This window comes from Sporothrix schenckii (assembly GCF_000961545.1).
Source record: "Sporothrix schenckii 1099-18 chromosome Unknown Cont38, whole genome shotgun sequence".
Lineage (NCBI taxonomy): Eukaryota > Fungi > Ascomycota > Sordariomycetes > Ophiostomatales > Ophiostomataceae > Sporothrix > Sporothrix schenckii.
Genome location: NW_015971139.1, coordinates 1,399,667 through 1,424,915, shown reverse-complemented (window position 1 = coordinate 1,424,915; position 25,249 = coordinate 1,399,667). Strand labels below are relative to the sequence as shown.

The window sequence follows — 25,249 nt, the reverse complement described above, 5'->3', positions numbered from 1 at the left end:
TCGGCGGCTTGTGGTAGGGCTTCGGTCTCACTCCAAGGTCCAAGGTCACTGCCACTCTCACTCTTAACCCTCATTCTCACTCCTCACTTGTACGCGCCAGGCCGCGTATTACAAAGTGTTTCGTTTTTCTCGTTCCGTCATTTGTTACTGTGCCTGGTTGGAAGGGCTTTGGCATGCACAAATTAACACCGTATTACTCTTGGACCTTGAAGGAGGCCCAAAACAAGACTGCACATCCCCGACGCCTCGTTGATCTCGCCCGCCAGACAAGCACCGCCAAGAGATATGAGAATGGGGCTTGTGAACTGTCCGCGGTCATTGTTCGTATTCTTCTCTCTTACACCGATTGCGTTGCTCATTGCGCAGCTCTCTCTTTTTTGTGCACGGCGTACACCGGCCGCCAAGCGTCCGAAGGTCACTTGTATGTAGTCCGGCTGTGCAAGTATTCAACTACATGTCGTTCATCCTTTTTTTGGTACTGATTTTGTTCTGAAATCGATGCCGATCCTCGTTGGCTGCGCCCACCGGTTGAAATAAGCAGCCAAGACTTAACTCGAGCGAAGAACAAATAAAGAAACAGGCTTGGCCAGGCCCTTGCAAAACAAAGTAATCATTAAGAAAATGACCGAGGCTTGGCAACAGGAAGACAACAGATGAACCCACCCCCCAAACAGGTCCAGGTCAAAAGTAGCCTGTCTTCTGATTGTGTATATACTCGTAGGGATACACTCCTTTCTCTATACAGCGCAGTCCTGCACTTTTACCACTTGTTCCTGGCTGTACCACAGCCAAGCAATTCGGGGAACCTGCAAAGTCGGCCCAAGTTTAGATATAAAATAACAATATAAGAAAGAACGAAAGGAGGAACAACAGCGGTCTTTGGGCAACACATATGAAAACAAAAGAAGCCGATAGAAGGAAAAGCAGAACACCAAGCCCACCAAAAAGACCAAAAAAAACACAGAGCCAAGATTTGCCCAGCCCAGAAACAGGGTGTGCTGGTGACACGTCGTAAAAGCAGGCCAAGAAAAAGGGAAGCGACAGGAAGCAACAGGTGACGAGTAATACTCTTGCAACGAATTCGACGGCTGCTAGAACGACTGCAATTCGTCCGTTTAAGGGCGGTCGGTCGATGCGCCGCCCGCATAACAGGAACACAAATATAACTAAAATAACAGGCAATCAAGGATGCTGAGAGACGGCCAAGACGTTCACAACAGGAAGGGGCGATGGCGTTGGCAATGGCGATGACGATGTGCCCCCGTTTGGAAGGGCTGTACCTGCCGAGACTTCTGGGCATTCCCGTCTGTGTTCGTTGATCGTGCCTTCCCTGCAGGCGCAGAATATATGTGCAAACGGACAACCAGCGTTCTTGCCTGTCTTGGATGTTTTTCTTTTTCTGGGCGCTTTCTTGGCTGTGTTGCCTTTTCTGTATTTGTTCCCGTTTCCGGATTCTTGCCTCATTTCTGCCCCTTTTTTCCTCTTTGCCAGTCTTCGCCAGCAATGTCCATCCTTCTCCCTCTATCGGTCGCTCTATCTACTCCCAAATCTGTATCTCTGTGTCTACGTTTTTGCAAATGCGAACCCTCGATCGACATTGTTATCGTCTGTGTTCGTCGACAGATATGCATTTGCCCGACAACTCACGACCAAAGCAAAACACAGCTGCGACTTTCCTCTTTCCTCGTTTCCTTTTTTCTTCTTTTCCGCTGCGACACAATAGGAGTAGAACAAGTCAACGACCGGCCAGGGAGTCCATCCTGTTGGGGACCAGATCCAGGTACGATACCGAAAACCATTCGCCCAATAGCGTCAAGCCATGCAACGTTTAATCCATGTTGGTCATCGGAGTACATAACCTGATTCTCGATTGAGTAAGCTGGCGCTTTCGTTGTGGACATTCAATGGTCTGCGCAAAACAGAAAAAAAGCGCGGCATACAAGCACAGACGGCAGACCTCGCTGCTGGTGGCGGGATCGGTGATTTGCATCCCACCCTCTCTCCTGCAGCCGTCCCAGAATATCAAACTGCATGAGTCGTTCTGCGAATTTTCTCGTTCTCTGGTTGCCGGCCACCTCCTTTGTGAATGCTCTTTTGATTTACCGTTGCCGTACGGTCACCGCTTTTCGAGTTTCTCCACACGCGGCCGGGCTGATATGGATATTTGCTTCTAATATTGCTATTTCCACCAGTGACACTTTCTCGCATTGGCCACCCCAGACTCGCCCTGGGGAACCTCTTGTTGAGTGACAGTTGTCTCGCCGGTGATCTTGACGATGCGAATTTTGCTTGCTAACCCGCATATTCTTCCAGCATTGCCCCCCTTTCGTCTGTACTTGCAACTCCACCTATTGTGTTGTCTGCAACCAGCCCGTACCCTGCACTTTTTGTCCTGCATCATCTATGCAGCGCCTACCAGCTCCGGTAACGCCCACTCTCAATGCACCACACATCATAGCGTACAGTGGGGGGATTAAATGGGGACATAAAACAACGAAACCTCCAGAGACAAGACGGCATACTGGAACAATGTCACGCAGGCTAGGAAAGCGATCACTGCCTCGTGCCGATGACCGAGTCCTGGAAGAGGAAAGCAACCGCAGGGATGCAGAACCAACGTATCCAACCCGACTTTTGAAATTGGGAAACTCGATGCGTCCATTTCCTGCTTCCAGCCCTCTTGGGACGTCCGACAGTCAGCCATTGCAGCAACAATGAGCCCGATTTAACTGCTCTGATACCCAACATGACCTGCAATTGTGTCCACATGAACAATTTGAGGATGACATCCACTCCGGGCTCTCTTTTTCTTGCGATTCTTTTCCTTCTTGCCCGTGCATTTGCCATTCATGATTGTTGCAAGTGCGCACGAACAAACAAAAACAAGGAGACTATGAAAGCAATGCAAAGCGACGAAAACCGTAGCTTTGCCAATTGCCAAGCCTTGAATGTCGTTGCGACTGTGTTCGGTGTTAGTCGTTAGTCGACAATGTACTGGGATATCGAAGTTTGCCAACCGTTTTGCGTTTTGTTCCAAACATCCAGTTACCCCAACGTCCTTTCCAGGCCCAGACCGTTGTCGAGTCTCCGCGGAGCAAGAATATGCCCGGAGTTCAGTTACAAGTTCGCTCGCCAGAATCCCAGATTAAGCACTAACTCTCTCCCACGGCATGCAAAACGGAAGCGAGGCGTCGGTCGAAAGTCGGGATCGGGCTCGACATTTGAAGAGAATGGCAGAATTGCCTCCCAAGAACTCCGGAAGCTCTCCGTCCTAGTTTGTTGACTTGGATTTTCTAGAAAAAACGCGCTGATCCCTTCAAGCCCACCCGTCGGCTCGTCATATTTCTTGGCTTTTGCTTTTGTAATTTTTTCATATATGACTTTATTGACATCGAACGACAAAATACCGGCCTGGCCAAATATCTTGATGTCGGACCAAGCGACCGACTCTAAAAAAAAAAAAAAAGGAAGACCAGGTGAGCTAACCATCCATTATAAGGTTGTCCTTGGATTTTTCTCACCTAGGCTCTGAAAGTGTAAATTGATGAACACGGTCAGTACCCTGCCGTCATTGTCACAGTCCAAGGTCGACAGTTAAAGACCAAACCCTCCGTCTGCCCCTCCCTCCGGTCCCGTTCCGATCGACCCTTGCGTGCGCGGCCGCTTCATGTCGTGATCAGTGTATCGTGTCGCTGTTGTGATGAAATCGTCCTGCAGTGCCCTGTCTCGTGTTCGTCTGCTACAGTTTCTCCAGTTTCGGTGCTATGGTCCCCAACACAATTGGGGATCCATCTATGAAACTCTATAGAGTGGGCTGTCATCATTAGTCGATGAACACCGAACAGCCTCGTCCAGCTCACCCTGTTTACGTTATGTCGTCAGCATCCCGCGTGGAAGTGGGAGCAATTGCAACTACGTCTGCTTCCACGTCTGCGTCTGCGGCCGTTTCGACGGCCTATGCCGGAGTGATGTGGCGGTGAGTACCGGTTCGGAGCGCGGGGGGCGGGTGAAGAGGGTGGCCGTGTACGGAAATTTTGCCTTGTCTGAATACAAAAGCGGCATCTTCTCTCGAAACCGGTCAACAATGATTTTCAGCCCCCAAATCGAACCCTGGCTGCAGCAGCAACAGCAATGCGTGCGACAGCCACATCCCACGCCGAATGCAGCACCCGGTCGTGTGTCTGGTGTCGTGTGCCGTCTATGTGCTTTGTGTACTTTGGGCAGAAGTACATTCGATATCCCTGTCTTTTCGTTTTAAACCCACCCTATGCAGTTGTCGCATCGACCACACCGACAGCAAATCAAAGAGAAAAAAATTCGAGTGAAAAGTACGTTGTGCGACGTCGATTTTTTTTCCACCTGCAGACTCAATCACCATGCATCACAATCCCGCTTTATGCAAGCCACCCCCAAGCTCTTCACCCCAAGTCTGACTGTGTCTGTATTCCACATTCTACATGCGCGTCTAATTTGTTTTATTTGTCGTTTTCTTCTCCCTCCGTCACGTACATCGTCCGCGTGATCATCTGCCGATTTTCGTTCGTCGCCATTCATTTCACGGTGGTGTGATCTGGCAGCTTGCTTAATTTTCTTAGCTCCTCCACTTTCCCGTAGCTTTCGTGAGTACCGCTTAGCAAGGTCTCCGCCTCCGTCACCGATTAGTTCTTCATCCGGGATTCTACACGGCGTCCAAGAACAACAAGAAAGCGATTCGTACAGCTCGCGGCTTCAAAAGCTTGTATCATGCATACAACGATTCCCGCAGCCGGAGGCGGGGAAGCCGCAAAAACGGGATAATAATAAGTGGTGGGCAGTAAATCGCGCAACAGAATATGCATAAACAGTGGAAGGAGGTGAGAGGGTGAGAGCGCGTTGTTTGTTGGTCAAAAAAAGTCCTCTCGTGCCACCCTTGATCTTTTGAGCCACTTCTTCTGGCCAGTTCTCTCGTCGCTCTCGTACTGTGCATCTACGAGTTGACTAATAGTATTCAAGGCATGTCTTGCTACAGCTGTGCAATTGATTTGTTCTTTTGCCTTTGTTTCTCGTTCTGGTCTCAGGCTGAATACACAAAATCCTGCAGCTGACAATTCGTCTCCCGTTGCAGCCGTTTCGGCTGTCCAATGTTTCGCTGCCCGCCCACCCTCACGCAACGACATCCCGGCACAAATCCGGAGTTGGCTCGGGTGAGAGTTGATTCCGTCGTCCGTTTATGCCGTGGAGCGCAGTCCAACCGGTAGTCCTGTTATATGCTCTACCTTTATTTTTTTACGTTTTGTTTCTCCTCGTATGGGATGGATGCGGGGAAATGCTACTCTATCTTGCCGGTCTTTGATGTGTATTCCTTCTTAACACACACGGATTTTCTTCACAAACAGGAATATATAGGGGAGCACTTCCATGCCACGGCTATTAGAGTAGTCAATATGCGTTCACCGCCTCACTGCTTTGTCTCTGGTTCTAAAACCAAAAAGTGACCGGTCTGGGAATTGCCTACTGTGGTTTCAATAAGGCATAAGCAGCAGGTTTTGGCCAAGCCTGACATGAGGATGAGGCTCAAGCGTTTGTCAGCGTGTAAGTCAAGGTGGCAACAAGGCCGGCTAGGCATTAAAACAAACCATGCATGGATCCACCGGCCCGATAAAAGAGCAGCCTGGTCTTCGTTCTTTTTACAAAAATAAAAATCAATAAATAGCAACAAAACATTTTGTGCTTGGGCTTTCCAATTTGTACGAGGAATTTTTTTTTTTATTTCCGCTCAGGTAGAATGGTAAAGATGTAGTCTCCTCGTTATATGGAGGATTCGTGGAAATTGGAAAGAGTGAAGGACGCCGAATGTAAATCTAACCTTAGTAAAATAATTATGTGCTCCTAAGAAAACATGGAAGACCATACTGACGAGATGGCCAGAGATTGAGAGGAGTGTAGTACAAGAGATAGAGGCTCAATTAGCCTTCTATCCGTTTCTGCGACGTCGTGCTTCTCATTATTTACGTACTGGCTGTTCTCACCGTTCATCCCATCGTCTTACACCGCCACAGCCTTAACAGCAGAGCCGCATCAAGGCTTCGCCTGAGCGGACCAGATCAACACCTCGGCCGCAAGATAAACCGCCGGGTCCTGAAAATGCACGTTACGCGCCCCCTTGGTTCCCTTGTAGTACCGTCGTCATCATTGTTGGTTTCTGGAACATCTCGACCACTGCTTACATCGTTTCTTCATGATCTTTGGCATGTTGCCATGGGAAAGAAGTCAAACAAGAATGTCGACTGGTCAGGAGTAACACGTGTTGCATGATCCCATCATTCCCACTGCGGACTGGTCCGCTATTTTCTGTGACTCTCGAAATCTAGTTTTGGTATACACCAAGGCACATAATTTTTCGAGGCCGGGAAACCATGCGAACTCTAATATAAGGCGGGCGTGGAGTGGTTGGCATCATTGGAATTCTACTTCCCGGCATGGCCGCTACATGTTTGCACTTAGCGCCACATATTTAGCGTTCCCGAGGCATCTTTAAAGCAGTTTTAGCCCAGTAAATATGTTTTTCGCTTTCATCGTGTAGATCTATAGAGATCCATGAGAAACAATGTAATGTTGTTGACCTTGGGTCTTTTTTGGGGGCGACGATGAACTGGTTTTTGCTGGATTCCGGGACGGTGTGATAAACTCACGTCATGCGTGTACTTCAAACCTGATCATGAAGCCTGCTAAGCCCCTTCTTAACACATTGTCTCTCATTTTGGGGCGAGTGACGCCAACATCTTTGCCCGCCCTGGCTTTCACCGAGTGGTCAGACGTCTGTCCTTTCAGCGAGCCTCCATAGGCCGTGGAACATGGACGAAACAGCACAGGTGATCGTACGATGCTATGATGTGTTGCGAAGCTCGGCCAGTTTTGCGTGCCATTGTCTCCGTTGGCCTCCTGTGGCAAAGGAGAACGACATGCCCGACCTCGTCCTCTTTCAAATACAGATGATTCATAATACAAGATCGGGCACTAATGCCTCTTGAGAAGGAAAAAGGCGTCCGAAACCATATTCCAGAAATATTTGTCCTTAATCTGTCAATATTATTAGCTTCCTCTTGTTTCTTTGATGCCGTCTGTTCCTTTCAATCGGAAATCGGTGAGATTGGGGGCAAAATCAGGGGTAAGTAAATATACAAAAGTAGCACAAGACAAAAAGTAAGGCTACCATTCTTGTTTTCTTTTATGTTTTACAATAAGAACACAGGAGCAATCAAAGGGAAGAAAGGGGGAGGTGACTAGAAAGGCTCAAATATCGCCACGGATACTAAACTCAGAAGACAAATCACAACCCGCCATGCAAAGCGCAATGTGTCCACAAAAGAAACTGAAGATGCCGAAAGAGCATGTATACGTTTCATGTTGCCCGATATGTGATGAGAGGCCTCTTATCCAAATCGTAAGAATGAATCACGTCCTGAGAAAGGCCTCCTTCGTGCCATAGTCTCCTTGCGGGTTCTCACTCATTGATGCCTTTTCACAGGGCTGCCTTTGATACGGCTCTCAAAGAGCACTGTATGACTGCTGCTGGATTGCCAGAGTGTGACAACATGTGGCAAGGTGCGGACAACGTGAGGCGGAAGTCACAGATGGATCGCATCTTGAGCACCAAACACAGGCACGTATATAAATGCCCAGAGAGCCAGAGTTGACGATATACGACAAGACTCATTCCTCGTCCTCATCCGTTCCAAACACATCCTCTCTCACCCTAACCTCGAACTCAAAATCTACAATCGACTTTACCACAACACACGAGACGCAGCTCGTCTTTCCTAAATCTTTCACCACCACCCTCATCAGCCATGGCCGACGACGATCGCCCGATCTCGCAGCCTCCAACTCCGGAGGACACGGGCACGACGACCCAGGACGAATCCATGTCGGAGTACGCTTGCTGTCATTGCGAGGGCAACGATAAGGAAACGGTGGTCAACAAAGACGAAGATTGCAGTGTTTGCGACCACAAACAATGCGAAGTCTGTCGGCGACTCTAATATTGAAATGATCACACGATAAACTGCCACCGGGTAGGAATAACTATCGAGAGGTGGAAGTCTGGGCAGTATGGATGAATTTCCTGCTTTGCGTCCCGAGGACGCCTTTGGTTTTATTTGTTTGGATTTGTCTTGCTTTTCTTGTTCTGCTTACCCTTCACTTTCATGTCTGGTCGTTTGACATTGTTCTACACACTCTTGTTGCTTCACTGGTCCCTGTATTGTTTTTTGTACTTTTTTTCCTTTTGTCTTGCTCACCAAGTGTAAGATATGTGGAGGAGTGTGCTAGGAATAAAATCTTTCATTTAGCATTAGAATAGTTACAATCAATAATAACAAAGAGGACGAGACTACGCAGGTCGTGTCTTTGACTTTACTTTGAAATTTTGTTGTCAAAATATAAAACTGTAATACAAATTAGATCCCGGTGTTGCGTAAAATAAAATTTGAACGTTGCCTTTTACAGTAATATTCTGTTGTAATTCTGTCTAATGCTACGACTCACGAGACGCCCGCTACCCAATCAGCTCTAGCAGCTCATCGAGAAGTGCCTCCGTCTCGAGCGGATTGGCCACCCAGGCCGTTGTTGCCGCACGTCGGGCGCGGAAATCGTTGGCGCCCGCACTGAGGAACTGGTCCCCGACATGCAGCGTCGTGCCAGGACGGGCCACGGCCTCAGCCTGCAGCTCAGGTGGTGGCAGCGAGCCCGGCATGCCGGGTTTGCCTAGGAACAACAGCGCGTGCTGGCAGATGAGCACGCCCCAGCTCTTGTCGCCAATGTCGACAAAGACGTCACGGCCGCCGTTGAAGGCGCAAAAGGGCACGCGCCCGGCGCGACCGGCGGGGCTGACCTCGAGCCGTTTTTGGACAGTCAGCACAATTTCTTCGAGGCTCTCGCGGGCAATCTGGATCAGGTCGTTGGGATGCTGGCTGTTTTTGCGCGGCAGCGGGATCATGCCGACGGCGCGGGCTTTGCGCAGTATCTGGGCCGGCAGCTGCATGCGGTCGACGCAGGCACGCAGCGTGGTCTCGGCGAGGTCGAGCAGCTGGGTGAGGTCGTCGGTGGGCCACTGCTTCATGGCGTCGGGCATCCAGTCGGCCGGGTCGACGGGCACCAGACGAGCGTTGGGAGGGGCGGTGGCGCTGTAGGAGAAGACAAAGCTGGCCTCGCCGCCGACAACCAGCAAGCTGTGCTTTTGTGCGTCCGAGAGCTCGGTGGAGGTATGCACGGCGTCAAGCAGGCCGTGCAGGCGCTCATAGTACTTCTCGGCGGCGTCGTAGCCGGCCGCCGTGACGATGCCGACCTTGATGTTGCGGCGCAGCAGAGACATGATGCGCGGAATGATGGGGCTGTCTGGTTCGAGGTTCTGCCCGTCGGCGTAGAGCGTGAGATCACCATCAAACGTCACCAGCTGCAGCGAATCAGCACTGTGCGCAACGACGGCGCCGTTGCGGCCGTGTCTCGTGCCGTTGGTCGAGGTGGCCGTTAGGGCCATCAGCTGCGCTGTGTTGAGGGTCAGCCGCACGTCGTTAAATGACGGTGGCACGAGCCGCCGCGACGAGATGTGCCGCCGCGCATCCTGGTACATGAACGCCGCCTCCAGTGGCAAGGCTGTAAAAAAGGGCCCTGCTGTTGGCACGAGCATCTGTAGTCGTGATGGTCGTGGCGATTGTTTGGGTGTCTCGAGCGACTGCAAATCCTGCAGCAGGCGGTGCTCGTCGATCATGGCCTCGATGTCTCGCATGATCTCGGCATAGCGGCGGCGGACCTCAGCAGTGTTGGAGGCAAAGACTGCATCGTCATCCTCAAAATCGCCCGCCGGCTGGGAAAAGAGGACAAAAGGGCTGATGAGGAGGCCCTTTACCCATTCTACGATCTGTGAGTTCGATGGCCAGGGATGAAGGGATAAGGAGCTCTCCTACCGATTAGCTGGTCCCGACGATGGGATTTGAGGGCGTCTGGAAGAGCGTTAGACTACGAGCAAGCTTAATCGGTGAGGAGCTGTCTCAAGGGGTTCTCACACTCGACACGATATTTGCTGGTCATTGTCGATCAAGAACTGATAACTGAGCTGGGTGGAGGACGAAAGAGGAGACCCAGGCGGAGTCGTCAAGGATTCACGATGTTTATACACGGTTTCTCTATTCAATAAAAATGAGACAAGAAACAAGGCAGGCCTCGCTGCAGGTCGGGTGTTGGCAATGCAGGTCTGAGTTCAGCGCTTGGACAGTAAAGGAGGTCATGCGTCCAGTGTCGCAGACGTTCGGTGTGAGATTGTGTGTGGATTGAGTCAGGCGCGAGCTGTGTCTAGCTAAGCGCGCCGCGGGGAAGGGGCGAGCCAGGACTACTTGCCCGCTCGCTTCAGTGTTCACCGTTCCAGACCTCCAAAGAAGTCTTTATTTACAGGCGGCCGCTTTGAGACTAGTTTGTTGCCATCCACAATGACAGCGAAGAACGAAGGAAAGAGCGACGCTGCAACCGAATCATAAACTGCAAGCATCCTCTGTCGCACCTGCCGTCCCATGCTTTGGTTGGGCGACGACGGCCTGATAGGAAGGAGATACGGCCGTTCGATAGGTGGTGGCGGTGGGGGCAAGCACGACAGTAGAAAGTCTCGTGACGCAAGTGCGGTGAGACAGGGTGAAGACGAAGTATCCAATTGCATTGTGATGATTATCCGGCGATGCTTTTGACAGCATCCATTGGCCAATTGACACCAGAATGGCAACGTCCAAGCAAACTTCGATATACAAACACAGTTGTAGAGAATGATACGATGACGCATGCAAAGATGGCCCAGTCTGCCTATTAGTTGTTGGTTCGCATTACTCTTCATGTATATAATCCCCTCCTTTACCTATGACCTCCCTTTTAATCTGCACCTGCATCGCTGTCCTCGCCCTCCTCGGACTCTTCAACCTCCTCCACGACCAAACTGGCCGACTTGCCAATCGCCTCCAGCAGTTTCTTGGACTCGGACGGTTCGTGCAGCTCACGCGGCATCATGGACGCAATCCGGAACTTGTACACATGCGTATAGCCGGCGGGCTTTGTGGCCTTTTCACTGATGACCTCGTCTTCCGTGTCGCCGTCCGCCTCCTCGTCGCTCACTTCCTTGCTGTTGCACTCCACGAAAGCGTACAGGTCCTCGACTGTCGCGTCGGCCGCAAAACTGCGGCGCAGGCGCTCGCCGCCGCGGGACTCGGGCAGCTTGATGGCCACACGCACAACGTTGGCCGTGCCGGCCGCCGGTTCCGGGGCCAACGTGGTCGCGCGCCATGCGCGCCACTGTTTGCCCAGCTGTGCCTGCCGCGCCGCTTCGGCCTCGCGGTCGCGCGCCTGCTGCTCGGCTTCTTGCCGCTGCCGCTCAGCCTCCTGTCGCTGCCGCGCGCGCTCACGGTCAATGGCCAGCGACCGCTCGTAGGCGTTGTCCTGCTCGATCCGAATGTTGCGCGTGGTCTCGTTGGCGACACGAACCGCCCGCACGGCCGCCAGGTCATCGGCATACTTGGCCGTGGTGAGCCGCAGCTGTTCGACGAGATACCCCGCCGACACAGGGCCCACGACGCGCTTGACCGTGCCCATGCGCGTGCTGCCGCCTTCCTTGGGCGTGACACAGATCATGGCCATAAACGGGAACTTGGTGACGCGGTGTTCAATCGACACCTGGTACGCCTCCGGGTCGCGCACGCTGCCGCCCCACAACATAATGTTGTTTGCCGGGTTGTTGACGAACTCGACCACGTCCGGGTGCAGCAGTGTGTCGCGCGCGTAGCTCTTGGTATCGTCATGCTCGGGCGCCAGCAACACCATCATGAGGTATTTGGGTTCCGTCTTGGCCTTGTCGTACGCCTGTGTATAGCCCATTTCGACAAACGGCAGCGCCTCGGAGCCCGTGGCCTCGGCAAATTCACGCTTGAACCGGGACGCCGCGTCCCGCGGGTTGAGCTGCCGCCGCGGTGCTGCCCGGGCGCCGCTGGCCATGCGTCGGAAGGCGCCCAGCCCCGGCACGAGGCCCAGAATGTACTGCACGGCGCTCCAAAGGCCGGCCAAGAGCCGGTAGCCCAGGTTAAAGGGTGACAGAATAAGAGCCATGAAGAACGACGGCCGCACGACGGGTGCGGGGGGCTGCACAACAATCCGCCGAGCCACGTCGGTCCGCTCGGCCGCCATCCGCCGGTTTTGCTCGGCGGCATAGCGGGCCTGCTCAAAGACATTGTGGACCGGCGGGCCGGCGGCCGCGTCGAAGCCGCTCAACGGGTCGCCAAGGTCGATAAGGCGCTGCGGCTGGTTGTTGGCGGGTCGTGGTGGTCCGGGCTGTGGTGGCGGGGGGAGGTTGTTAAGGTCGGGCACGGAATCGTCCTCGCCGTCAAAAAACTTGCTAACAGCGACCTGTACATGTTAGACATAGCGAACAACTCAAATCATGTATGAACACTAGAGAGCTCACCGTAACACTCCAACCGGATCGCCTCAAGAAGGCGACCGATGTCTCGGCGTCTTGCGTCGTGAGGACACCAAACTGCCGCACGGCTTCTTCTTGCTCTGCTGTCAGCGGTGGGTCGGCCGCATTGGGCGCCGCGCTGGGCCCCGGGGTAGCCATCGTGGGCTGTGTGTGTGAGGTTGTTGTGTGCTGGCCGTGCTCGTACACACAAGGCCACACTGGCGATCGTTGAAAGTCAACGAGGTTTCCCGGTTTCGCGGATAGCCGGATACGACGGGACAAACTGGTCGAGCGAGAAGACAACAATTCCGGTTTCGAGTCTGTCGAGATAAGAGTCGAGGGAAAGATGAGGAAGGCTGTGTTAAATGCAAACAAGCAAAGAACGTCGTCGGAACTCCTTGGCAGGTTGGTGGGCAGAGCTGGTCGTTGACAATACAGAGCCACGGGCCGGTCGTGTGTCGAAGAAACGGAGCGTGCGGCGTATAGTTGCGTACGTCGAGGACGAAGGATGAAGCTGAAAGGTTCCGAGGATATGGCTGTTGGCAGAAATGGGAAGCCTCCAATGAGTTATGCAGTCTCCTCCATGCTTGCTTCGTTTGACTGCATGCTGTCTACTTGCCAGTGGACACGGAGAATCGCAGTCGTCACGGTTGACGCTGGTCACACTAAACCTGTTTGGGCATTAAAATTATAGCGCCAGAATGCCGCAGAAAGGCCAGATGGCCCTGGGTGGGGCCAACGGCGAACCAAGAACGGTGGGCGCCCCTGATTGGCCGAATCAGGATAAAGCTTGGACCCACCTGCCGTGACGAACACTATCAAAAAAGGTAGCTGTGCATGCCTGCAATTGTGGTCGGCTGGCGAGGCTGCAGACCAGCAGCAACGCACCACTTTACATCGTTCAAAGGGGGATGAGGGGATTGACAGATGAAATAGAACGTAATTGTGCCCAAAATACCCCTATACAGAGGGATAATTATTAGTGAGAAGTAAACCTACGATGTACAGGCCACGAGTATGTCTGTGCCCATGCTGAAATGTGCCGCTCCTCTATTCTGACAAGTATCTTGGTTCTGGTCGGTTGCACTTCTGCAAGTCATACAACTCCAGGTTACTTTGCACGTTCGAGGACTCCGAGCAAATGGCATGCACTCTGCATTCTGTACGCAAAAGCCCAAGTCCTGGCATTCATCAAGTGACGAGAGAGCGAAGACAAGGCGATGCTGATGCCGCCCCAGCCTTATAAACCATATAGTCAGCCAGAAGACGGTTACTTTTTGATATGAAGGCAACCATTCTCGCTCCTTTCATCGGCGGCCAGCTGCCTTGTCGTCCATCGCTTTGCAGACCACCTCTCACTGGGCTCGAAGGGCGTCTTGAAGGCTGCCAAGTCCACGCAGGAGCAGAGGTGCTCCCCCCGACAGCACTACGTAACGGGATAGGTCAATTCAAAGGACGATAGACGTTCAGGCCAAGTGAATAAAACAATCTTCGTGTTCGTTGCTCTTGTTGCGGTGTTCATTCGGGCACTCGCTCCTGGTAAAAAAAAAAGCGCGCATGTTTCTTCCACTTTCTCTTTCCTTGTCGACTCCTGCCATCGTTTGCCGCGAGAACGAACCAGCCCAGACCCATGAATGGTCCATCCAAATCTCGTTTGTTGCACAACATCTTGGTGAGACACGCCGACCACCACCGCCTTGCCCGCTTCGAGGGTCGAGGGCGTATCAATGCGGGCCGCTGCAGCTCTTCCTTGTTCGAGTCTCATCATACATCACAATTTCAATCTCGTTTATTCACGCACCGTGGCCATTCGTGTTGTTTGGTCCTTCTTGTTGAAGTGCTGTTCGAGCTGGAAAGCGAAAAGCGCAGTCTGTTTCCAGTTAGCTTCAAAGGTGGCCAGGCTGATGGGACAGGGGAAGCGAACAAGCAGCGTGACGCTGTGCGTTAGTGAGGTACAGGCATTTCCACAGGCGTAGCTCGTTCTTTCAAGTACTGACTTACTGACCAACCCTGCGTTTCCGTCAGCGGGGTAACGGCGCTACCAAGGAGCTCACAGTGTTTGCTCCCAGACGGACCTTGCGCCTGCATTCCAACTTTGGGAAGGAAAGACCCACGTTGTTCCGCTCCGCGCATCGCTCGCCGTCCTACCAGCCTTCCCTGGTCACCTAAGAGAGACGACCAAGACAACAACCTCGTCGAACCTTCAACCTCTTTCGCCCTGCAATCGGCAGCGACATCTTCTCCTCTACCTTGCACCGTCAACGCGCTTCGACGACGATTCATCCTCACGATTCTCCGATGCCAGCCAGCCCGTCCGTCTGCTCAATTTCGCCCGGCGCGTCCATCCCCGCTGCGTCAATTCGTCACTCGCCCGCAAATTAGAACCGTGGATCATCGGAACAACGACAATACGAGCGCGTCATCCCTTTTCACTTCTGCTGCAAAACGCGTTGCTCAACATCACCTTTCGTCTTTTATCGCACAAGACGCGCGAGCCAGACATCTCTACGCACCACCATTATCGTTATCTCACCCCTCTCCCCGAATACAACCCAGCCGACGCTCGTTGCATCGCGACGTAAATACTGATTTCGCAATGGATGCTGGTGTTTGGAGTGTCCGGGTACGTGATCCAGCGAGCCGTTCTTTACAACTCAGGGGCCTCGCAACCCTTTCAATCCGTCATGCGCCTCACACATAGTTGCCCGCGTCATACATGGCACCTTGCTAACAGCCACGTTCGAACCGCAGAGCCTCTAAACGAGACCTCGGCCATTGCGTATCCGTGCACCGACAGATCATTCAGGTCGGTGAATTCGGTACAAAAACACGTCGGTTGATGGTAATAGTACGCGAGTCGCTGTTTGCTGTGTTTATTTCTTGTCATGGCCTCCCACGTGGCATCTTGTGACGCATTTGCTGACATTGCCATGTGTCTCACTCTAGAACAACCGAATCGGAACATAATATTGGATGTTCCTTGCGACCTCATAACTACCCTGCATCTTTATCATGGTTTTGGCTGAACCGAAAACATGGCAGCACCCAAAGACATGTACGGGACAACAGACCGACCCCCTGTTTGCGTCACATGTCTGCGTCCTCATTCCAATCCACACTGGTTGCTAACACAGTCCGTGACAGAGGATCCTCAAAGAAGGGCCTCAATGGCGACTCTCCCGTTTTTACTCCCGGCTCTGCAAACTCTCCGCTCCGAAAGTCTTCGGTTCTACCTCTCCAAGCGGCCAATGCGGCTCCGTTCACACCCCTAGGCACGAGCGGTATGTGTCCTCGGCCGTGACCCTCGAGGGCCTTGCCTCCCCTCCCGTCCTATATACTAACAAGGAGCCTTGCTACAGTTGTGTCGGCTAGTAACGCGTCGTCCTCGGCCTCGCCCCGCGAACAGCTTCGGGATCTTGTTGGCAGCAAAGAGGCTGGCCAGGCCATCCCGCGAGCCGACGCGTCGGCCTTTAACCTGGCATCCGTCCGCGAATTTGTTCCACGCACGTCAGATCAGTCGTCCGGATTCAACGCTGGCTCGGCGAGAGAATTTCAGCCAAGGGGGGACCGCTCGCCCTTCAACGTCGCCAAGGCCGTCGAGTTCCGCCCGCAGTCGCAGACCGTCCCCCCTTCCACCACACCTACCTCTACGTCCTCTATCCCGAGCCAGGCGCTGCCTTCACCTCAGCCACCTCAGCCCTCTCTTATTTCTCAACAATCTCAACAAGCTTCTCTAGCGGCTCAACAGCAGCAACAGCAGCACCAGGTGCCTGCCCAGGGGTCACACTACAACCTGTCCAACGGCCCATCTCAACAGTCTCACGTCTCGATTCCCACCGGACCCTCGCGAGCCCCCACCCACGACAACTCTGACCATATCAACCGGGCAGGATTGGGTGGTATGGGCAACTTAGGCGGCATGGGCAATATGGGTGCCATGAACATGGGCGCCATGGGTGGTATGGCCGGCCTAAGTGGTATTGGCTCCTTAGGTTTCGGAATGCCACCAGGAAGCGACGTTCAGCTCGGACAGGGTGGTAACGTTTTCGACTCCTACAACGTTGCTTCCCAGGGTGCCTCCGGGGGTGCAATCACGACTTCTCCATACAATCCCTATGCGGCTACCAGCCAGCAGCCGGGCAGAGAGGGCGCCGCGTATTACCAGGGACAAGCTCCCTTTGCTGCCCAACACCAGCCCGTACGTTGTCAATTCCATTTTCTGCCTGGTTTTGGTTGTTGATTTCTTACTAACTCTGTCTAGCCCGGTGAACACCTCTACTTCCCCCAGGGCCCCCACCGCCAAGACCTTCTTCCGCGTCAACGCACGATTCATGAGTTCTTCTTGCCTGAAAAGCTTCGCCAAGACTTCCACATGAAGTCCAGGGTTGGCAACCAAGCAGCGGTTACTTGTACGTACACTCACACTTTTACGTTTTCTCTGCATAGGATCGGCTAAACTGACACCACGCGATGATAGTGTCCGTCAATGTCGAGAGCTACCACTCGCTCACAGCACTTGACACCAATAGCCATAAGGTCGCTGGCTCGTTCGGCCGCATCACTTGGCTCTACAAGGCTGTGGCAAGCAAAAACGGCAAGCATTATTGTTTGCGGCGCGTGGAAAACTTCCGTGTGAGCAATGAAAACGCTCTGAGGACAGCACGCGAGTGGCGTCGCGTCAGCAGTGGGAATGTCGTCACTGTGCACGAGGCGTTCACGACGCGTGCCTTTGGAGACAGTTCAGTCGTGTTTGCTATGGACTACTTCCCCCTATCTGTGACGCTCATGCAGTACCACTTCCCAACGTACGGTCAAACACGCCCCCGCGGCAATGTCACGATTCAGGAAACGGTCCTGTGGGGGTATTTCGTGCAGATTGCCAACGCACTAAGCGCCATCCACAGCGCCGGTCTGGCCGCCCGCAGTATCGACCTCACCAAGATCATCCGGACGGGTAAGAACCGCATCCGCTTGAGTGGCTGCGCCGTGCAGGACGTCATCAACTATGACCCGTCCCGCCGCGTGATCGATCTGCAGCAGGAGGACTTCATCCACTTTGGCGAGGTGATGGTGTCTCTCGCCACCTACACGCCACCAAATGAGCTGAAGAAGCCGCTTTCGCATCTGGATCCGCTGCCCGAGATTTATTCGCATGATTTCAAGGCCGCCGTCAAGTGGCTGCTGACGCCTGCTGCCAGCACGACTGCGGGTCCAAAGACGATCGACTCACTTCTCACCGGCATCGCACCGCAGGTGACTCGCTTCTTCGACATGTCTCTGCAGGAAAACGACGGCCTATACAGCCTCACGTCCAGAGAAGTGGAGAATGGCCGCATTGCACGTTTGATGATGAAGCTAGGCACAATCAACGAACGCGAAAACTACCAGCGGGATGCGTCCTGGGCCGAGCACGGACCCCGCTACCCTCTCAAGCTCTTCCGCGACTACGTCTTCCACCAGGTGGACGAGTCCGGCCGGCCCGTTGTCGATGCTTGGCACATGATCTCGTGCCTCAACAAGCTGGACGCCGGCTCGAACGAGGTGGTACGACTCTCGAGCCGTGACGGAAGAACCAATTTGTTCGTCACGTACAAGGAGCTGAACAAGATGGTCCAGCGGTCATTTAATGATCTTATTCGTCCAACTGGTCCGCTTCGGCGCCACAACTAGAAGTCACCTGTACACGAGCAAATGGCGCCTGTCGAGAACAACATTGTCCTACCACCACCTGAACGTCAGCGAAACGCACTGTCACCCTCCGGGGCCGTCATGCCAGAGCCATCCTTGTCCTTGTCTCATGTGCAATGTGGACCTCAATACGCCAACGGTTTTGCACAGCGCCAATCCATCGGCCGAGAATTCCTACGGCTACGCCATGAAACTGCAATGGCCCGAAATGCACCCGGTTCTCTGCATCGTCTGGTGTCTTTTCAGCCGGGCCCTGCGTCGTCTAGAATGGAACCAGACCAGCGTACTATCGACTCTATTATTGACCAATCTACAGCCACCGGCGTCAACAACCGCACCGGTCATGTACCAGCGAATTTCCCGCCATCTATTCCAGCGGTTGGAATCGACAATGACCAGCCCATATTTCAACATACCCACCAGGGTTTCCCTGTGATTTCATCTCAATACCCGATGAAGTCCCACCTGGATTCTCAATCTCATCGCCATGTCTCCCAGGGGTTCTGGCCATACCGCAGCCTGGGGTCAGGTCAAGGCCTTGACGAATCCAGGCGCTGAAACGTCAAACCCAGGTTTTGGCAGATGCGTCTTCTTATTCCATCGTTCACCCGATAATCTAGCCTCCACTATCCTCGACGCGACCTTCGATTTTAGCTTTACCCCATTTCCGCTCCTGAAGTGTTCATACACATCAATTTCACCGGGCCTTTCAAACTGTTAAAGTCTCGCAAGGGACAGACACTTGCGGCCTAAAGCGTTGATTTATCTTCCCCTTCCTATTGGTTTCACAGTTATCCCCTTTGTCCCTGGAGCTGCGGCTTGGGAGGCAGATGAGCATTTCGTTTGCAAGAGCGATATATCTTGAAGTACGAAGTCCCATCTGCATAGGCAAAATATTATTTTGTCCTGGCTGATTACTGTTTTACATTACCCTGACCCCCAAATCTGGTTCCCGTTGCTTCTCTTTATTTGCGATTTGTTGCTTGTCGTCGATGTTGCTTGTTAATAACTGCTTAGCTGCAGAGTAGCGCTTGTTGTATTGGTTACTCGTTTTGCACAACAGAGAACCAAAGCGTTGTTACAATGTATCGACGCTTCTTATGAGGAGTCCAGCATATTTATTTGTACTTTCCATAAATTGGAAGGCAGTCTTAGCAACGCGATAGACACCAAAAAAATATAAAAAACGAAATTCAATTACAAAAGTGCCCAACGACTGTGATTACAGAACACAAGACCAAACAAGTACTTATTGTAGCTTAACTTCCATCCCAGCCAAGTAGGGGCATCGTTTTGATTTCCTTTTCATTTGTCAAAGCTCTTTTTTCTTTCCATTGATTTTGGTATGCGATGCAGTTTTTGTTCATACAAAGAGACCATTTATATTTGTGGTATTTCCTGCTCCGTGCGCCGATCATATGTCCTCACGTCTTTACAATTTCCAGGCCTGCCATCCCATCAATCCGACTCCTCCTCATCCGCCTTGGGCGTGTACTGGTATGCCGGCGTAATTTTACTCGCCGGGGTCTCCTCCGGTGCACCGCCCTCGGCCGACTCGGCAGCAGCAAGATACGGGTTGCTTATGCTTTCGCTGCCGTCGACGGGATGCAACGTCGTGATGTGTGTACCGCGGATCACGGCCAGGCCCAGCGAGCGGGACTTGACCTCACCTTCTGCGTCTAACGAGAGGGGATATTGTCAGCAGCGCATTCTTTTACGTGAGTGATGGACAAAAGGGGCAACGTACTGCGCATCTTCTCCTGGGCGTCGTCGAGCACCATGTTGAGCAGCGGGTCATATCCCTTGAGCGTACCGGATACTGCAAATGCGCTGTTAGCAGCTGTTAATCTCCGTCACAGCATGGTCACCCGGCCGCCAACAACGTACCCTCGCGGCCGCCGTTGAACTTGACGTAGATCTCCCGGTCCATGTACTGGCCAAGATCCAGGATGTTCTCCTTCTTGGGCGCCGCTTCCCGGTCGCCAGAGCCGCCGTAGCCACCCCGCGAAAACCCACCACCACGACCGCCCTCACCGCCAGCACCACCGCGACCGCCGCCGCGCTGGAACCCGCCACCCCGGTCGCCGCCGCCACGGTTGCCGCCACGCGGGTAATTTCCACGTGCCCCGCCTGCACCACCGCGCCCGCGGTACTCGCCGCTGCCGCCGCGTCCGCCGCCGCCGCTGTTGTTACCACCACCTCCTCTGGAGGCCGGGCTGTACCGGCCGCGGAACGGTGTTGACATGGCAGGGAGCTGTGTCGTGTGCTGTAGTGTGAAACAGAGAGAGGGGAATATGCGAGAGAACAGCTGGGTGTGTCCTCGTCGTGCGCAAATTGGTGAACCGAATCAACAAAAGCTTGAATTGCGTCCGTGTCGTCAGGTTTGCACGCCCAGTGAGAACGTGAGGTCGTCTTTGTGCCGTAGGGCGGGTTGCTGTCGAGTCGTTGGAGGTTGAGGGCAGACGTGAGAAGGGAAGCTTTGGAAGACGTCCAAGATAAAAATGGGTCGCAAAAATGGTGGCGCTATGAGCGATGCGCGCCTCCAACCACGACAACGTCGAGAAAACAAACCGAAAACTGCCTACTATACTCTAGAGATCGAAATTATTAGTTTGTTTCTCTAAAATCCCTCGAAAGTCTTTACAATTATCAACAGTGCTTAGGTACAGGCAGCTCTCTTCGAAGCTCTTGTTGGTTGTACCCCGGTAGATGCATATATTCATTTGGTCACGTGAGCGCGCTCCACTGGTCTTAGTTTGTTGCTGGGGGAATTAGTTGGCTCCTAAACTTTTTTTTTTGGTGAAGGAAACGCGACCCGACGACAGAAGCTCGCGGCAGAAGCTCACCCTTTTCCAGCTCCAAGCACTTATTCACGTACGACTTTTTGCATTACCCGCCTCACGAAACTGCATCGCATCGCCGTCACGTATAGTCAACGCGCATATCTGCATTTCTGCATTTCTGCCTTTCTCGATTTTAATTTCGTCTCGACGAGCTTTGCATTGTTTTGTTCCGCATTGGCAGTTCCTACGCCGCCTCTCCGTCCCAACCACCAACATGGCGCCGTTGGTGCTTCACAACGTGCCCGATGACGAGCTGTACATAGGGGCAGATGGCGTGACGCGGCCATTTGCTGTGGTCGGCGCAGCAGATGAGTACGTCGAGGAACTTCTGAAAGCTCTGGACAGCAGAAGCCCTGTGATGATCCAAAAAGCTAACCATATCTTTTATTTGAAATGTACAGGCGGCGATCGGCACGGTTACGGCGACAAGCAACAGCCACACACGGGTCATTCGGCCGGGCACGGTCACGACCACGGGCAGGGTCGGTTGGCCCCGGCGGCGCGCGTGTCAAGCAGCAGCAAAGCAAGCCGGCAGTAACGACCACTTCGACAATGGCCGACATGATGTTTGGATCATGGAAACGGGAACAGGAACAGCTCCTGCAGCACCACCACTCGCCCCAGGATGGGCCCGACTCACAAGATGGCCACACAGACGACCACCTCGATGTGCACAGCGGACGCGGTGGCAACGCATCGTCGGCCACAGGACGCAAAGTGAGCAGCGGCAGCAGTGCGGCCCCAGCGAACCCCGACGACAACCGAGATGATTCACAACAAGAAGCAGCGTACCAAAAGCCTCAGAATCAGCCCACCGAAGTCATCCTGCGCGGCTACCGCTCCGCCGACTATCAGTACGCGGCGCTGCACCACTACGAGCAGATCGCCGGTCGCATCTGCGAAGACTATCCACGCGACCCACCTATTGGCAGCCGGCGATATCGGTCGAGCCTCCGCGACGGCGCTGCTCGCAGCGCGGCCACGTTGGCGTCCAACGGCCGGTCAGCCTTGACACCCGCGGAGCGGCAGGCTGTGATGCGTGCTGCCAGCGGGCAGCACTGGGTCAAGGTGACGTTTGAGTCGGCACAAGCGGCCGATGCGGCCCTGTATGCGTCGCCACAGCGGATTCTGGGCCATCTGGTGACGGCCGAGCTGTACCGAGGCGTGCCCTTGCCGGCGGCCGAGGACGTGGCGATACAAGACCCGGATGCACTGGACGAGTACGAGCGGGCCGCGCACGGCGGCTCCCAGGGCGGTCAGGGCAACGACCACGGCTTTGGTCGGTATTCGGTGACATCGTCACATACGGTGGATTCGGGCACGGTGACGCACGACGACCCATTTGGAGCTGGGTCACGGTCGTCGGCTACCGGCTCCTCCTCCGCTACGATGACGGGGTCCGCCCTCCGACGCCAGGCATGGCCTGCTTCGGAGGACGGCGCGCGGGTGGACCTGGACAATGCTGCCGCCGCAACGCCATCTGAACAACAACAGCAGCAGCAGCAGCAGCAGGCCGCGGCAACCGCAGCCGACAACGAGTTCTGCCAGCGGATCCCAACCGCACGCCGGGCGACACTCAAAGCACCCGAGTTGGCCCTGCTGCCGACCGAGTCGACGATGCGGCGGTTTGTCAAGCGACTGCCGCTGCTGCACCGGCTGACGGGCACAATCATTGGCAACCAGGTGCCGCGGCGCGAGAACGGACTGTTCGACTGGGAGAAGGCGAGTCTGTACTGGAAACTGATCTGGTGGCTCGACTACCTGTTCCTGCTGTTTGCAGGCGAAATTCTCGACGCAAATAGGGATGAGTAGGGGACGGACTTGGTGTGGGAGGGCGCTAGCACGTTTTGCTTTTGTGTACGGGAATGTGCCAGCATACATTATAGGGCGAAAGGCGTGCAGCCATTGAAGTTTAGCCATTCCATGTTGGGACACCCGTTGTTCAAGTTTTGGGGGGCTTTTATTCACCTGTTTTTACTTGGTTTGTTGAGCTACATTTTATTTAATTGATGACGAATTGACGGCCAAAAACAGATGCACATGTATCATTTAATTCATTTATATTTACTTTCCAGGAGAAGCAGAAAGAACAACAAAAATTCGAAAATAAGCAAAAAATACGAGTGTTTTTTTCTTTTCGCTTTTAAATAGCCCGGAAACTCGCAAGTTTCAATCTATCCGATGCCACCAAATTTTAAATGTGTACTTTAATCCGTCGCTTAGTTGTTCTCCTTGACAAACTTGCTGTCCTTGACGGTGTACAGGCTCAGGTACTCGTCAATGGGCATGCTGTCAACGCGGCTACCGTCGGTGCTCAGCTTGACAAGCTCCTCCACACGCTCGGCGCTGAAGTGGGGCGACAGGTGGCGCTTGAACTTGGCCAGGATGACGGGCTTGGCCTCCTCGCGGCGCAGAGGGTGGCCCAGGGGCGCCTCGACAACGACCTCGGGCAAGACGGTGCCGTCGTTGAGCTCGACGGTCAGGGCGTTGGAGATGGTGCGCTTGTCGGCGTCGTGGTAGTCGGCGGTGAACTTGGGGTCCTCGACGCAAGTAATCTTCTTGCGCAGAGCGTCCAGCTCGGGGCTGGTGGCGGCCTCGGAGCCGTCGAGGTAGTCGTTGGCCGTCAGGCGGCCGTACTGCAGCATGACGGCGCTCATGTACTGGACGCAGTGGTCGCGGTCGGCAAAGTTGTTGAGCTGGGCGAACTGCTTGTCGATGATGCGGATGCAGGCCTCGTGGGTGCGGCAGGTGACGGCCTTGATGTCGGCCGAGGACTTGCCGGCGGCCTTGAGCTGGTGGAAGATCTTCTCCGAGGCCTCGACGGCGGTCTGGGCGTGGAACTCGGCGGGGTACGAGACCTTGAACAAGACGTTCTCCATGACGTAGCTGCCGTAGGGGCGGTTGAACGCAAACGGCTTGCCCTTGAACAGGACGTCGTAGAAGCCCCAGACCTTGGCGGACAGGACGGTGGGGATGCCCTTCTCGCCCTGCTTGACGCGCAGGACGTTGGTCACGGCGCGCTGGCAGGCGTCGCCGGCGGCCCACGACTTGCGGGACATGGTGTTGGGCGAGTGGCGGTAGGTACGCAGGGACTGGCCGTCGACAAACGCCTGCGAGACGGAGGCGGCAATGCCCTCCTTGTCGAGGCCGAGCATCTCGGCGACGACGGCGGCGGAGGCGACCTTGACGAGCAGGACGTGGTCGAGGCCGACCTTGTTGAAGGAGTTGAGGATGGCCAGGTTGCCCTGGATCTCGTGGGCCTTGGTGGCGTAGGCCAGGACGTCACGCACGGTGATGATGCGGCCGCCGGCCAGCTTCTTGGCGGTGCCGCTCTTGTTGGTGCGGTTGATCCAGTCGGCGACGGCCAGGATGGCGCCCAGGTTGTCCGAGGGGTGGCCCCACTCGGCCGCCAGCCAGCAGTCGTTGTAGTCGAGCCAGCGGATCATGGCGCCAATGTTGAAGGCGCCGTTGATGGGGTCCAGCTCGTAGTGGGTGCCGGGCACGCGCACGCCGTTGGGGACGGTGGTGCCGTCGACGACGGGGCCGAGCATCTTGGTGCACTCGGGGAACTGCAGGGCCTCAAGGCCGCAGCCGAGGGTGTCCAGAAGGATCCATCGCGCGGTGTCGAGCTGTTGGGTGGTCGGTGTTAGATCTGGGCAACCCCGACCAAGAAAGACGCAAGGCCGTTCGGGACAAGACTTACAGCAAGCTCCGAGGTAATGGGCTTGGTCACGTACTCGGCAATGTCGTCGACCTCCTTGTCGTAGGCCATGTTGGAGTTGGTGATCGGAGCCGAGGAGTAGGAGCGGCGGCCAGCAAGCGGGAAGCTGGACTGTCTGGGGACGGGGGCAAAGGCAGAGGCCGAGGAGGCGGGCGTCGACTGCAGCAACGCAGACGAGAGGACGGCGACAGAGCGAGTCTGGGGCCGCAGCACGCGGGAAGCAAGGCGGAGGCTGCGCGTGGCAGAGGACATGGCTGTGAGCGAGATGTGTGAGGATGCGCGATGGGCGATGCGGGCAGACACGGAGACGGGGAACAGAGAGAGAGGGAGGACGGGAAGGGGGGGTGGGAGAAGAGAAGATGTGGAGGCTCACTCTATAAAGCAACGAGGAATCGTCCGGAGAATAGGGAGAGAGACGCGGGGCGAGAAAGGCGCGAATGTCGTCTGTGTGGTGTTTCTTTTTTATGTTCCGTTTGGCCTTCTTTTTGTTTTTCGTATTTTTTGCTCTTGGTTTTCAGTGAATGGCAAACG

The 25,249-nt window shown here is 54.4% G+C and overlaps 9 protein-coding genes across 9 annotated transcripts; 5 read left to right on the top strand and 4 right to left on the bottom strand.

Moving 5' to 3' along the window:
* Positions 1–8,536: 8,536 nt before the first annotated feature.
* On the bottom strand, positions 8,537–10,068 carry SPSK_06243 (IMP-specific 5'-nucleotidase 1; the record flags this gene model as incomplete). Its single annotated transcript, XM_016732949.1, has 3 exons — positions 8,537–9,891; positions 9,945–9,980; positions 10,044–10,068. 3 exons carry the CDS (start codon positions 10,066–10,068, stop codon positions 8,537–8,539), a joined length of 1,416 nt encoding a protein of 471 aa, XP_016592191.1.
* Positions 10,069–10,893: 825 nt separating this feature from the next.
* SPSK_06161 (UBX domain protein) lies at positions 10,894–12,625 on the bottom strand (the record flags this gene model as incomplete). Its single annotated transcript, XM_016732868.1, has 2 exons — positions 10,894–12,414; positions 12,473–12,625. 2 exons carry the CDS (start codon positions 12,623–12,625, stop codon positions 10,894–10,896), a joined length of 1,674 nt encoding a protein of 557 aa, XP_016592190.1.
* Positions 12,626–14,096: 1,471 nt separating this feature from the next.
* SPSK_06484 (uncharacterized protein) lies at positions 14,097–15,048 on the top strand (the record flags this gene model as incomplete). The annotated part of the gene is made up of 2 exons (XM_016733189.1): positions 14,097–14,405; positions 14,536–15,048. 2 exons carry the CDS (start codon positions 14,097–14,099, stop codon positions 15,046–15,048), a joined length of 822 nt encoding a protein of 273 aa, XP_016592189.1.
* A 509-nt stretch (positions 15,049–15,557) lies between these two features.
* Positions 15,558–18,136, top strand: SPSK_05951 (PAB-dependent poly(A)-specific ribonuclease subunit 3; the record flags this gene model as incomplete). Its single annotated transcript, XM_016732659.1, has 4 exons — positions 15,558–15,747; positions 15,826–16,664; positions 16,728–16,875; positions 16,944–18,136. 4 exons carry the CDS (start codon positions 15,558–15,560, stop codon positions 18,134–18,136), a joined length of 2,370 nt encoding a protein of 789 aa, XP_016592188.1.
* Positions 18,137–18,157: 21 nt separating this feature from the next.
* On the top strand, positions 18,158–18,712 carry SPSK_06667 (uncharacterized protein; the record flags this gene model as incomplete). The annotated part of the gene is made up of 1 exon (XM_016733368.1): positions 18,158–18,712. One exon carries the CDS (start codon positions 18,158–18,160, stop codon positions 18,710–18,712), a length of 555 nt encoding a protein of 184 aa, XP_016592187.1.
* Positions 18,713–19,612: 900 nt separating this feature from the next.
* On the bottom strand, positions 19,613–20,399 carry SPSK_06564 (U6 snRNA-associated Sm-like protein LSm7; the record flags this gene model as incomplete). Its single annotated transcript, XM_016733266.1, has 3 exons — positions 19,613–19,833; positions 19,902–19,973; positions 20,042–20,399. The coding sequence occupies 3 exons, from the start codon at positions 20,397–20,399 to the stop codon at positions 19,613–19,615; spliced, it is 651 nt and encodes a 216-aa protein (XP_016592186.1).
* An 812-nt stretch (positions 20,400–21,211) lies between these two features.
* Positions 21,212–21,535, top strand: SPSK_06767 (uncharacterized protein; the record flags this gene model as incomplete). The annotated part of the gene is made up of 1 exon (XM_016733464.1): positions 21,212–21,535. One exon carries the CDS (start codon positions 21,212–21,214, stop codon positions 21,533–21,535), a length of 324 nt encoding a protein of 107 aa, XP_016592185.1.
* A 14-nt stretch (positions 21,536–21,549) lies between these two features.
* SPSK_06333 (uncharacterized protein) lies at positions 21,550–22,809 on the top strand (the record flags this gene model as incomplete). The annotated part of the gene is made up of 1 exon (XM_016733039.1): positions 21,550–22,809. One exon carries the CDS (start codon positions 21,550–21,552, stop codon positions 22,807–22,809), a length of 1,260 nt encoding a protein of 419 aa, XP_016592184.1.
* Positions 22,810–23,216: 407 nt separating this feature from the next.
* SPSK_06155 (2-methylcitrate dehydratase) lies at positions 23,217–24,970 on the bottom strand (the record flags this gene model as incomplete). Its single annotated transcript, XM_016732862.1, has 2 exons — positions 23,217–24,626; positions 24,701–24,970. The coding sequence occupies 2 exons, from the start codon at positions 24,968–24,970 to the stop codon at positions 23,217–23,219; spliced, it is 1,680 nt and encodes a 559-aa protein (XP_016592183.1).
* Positions 24,971–25,249: the final 279 nt, after the last annotated feature.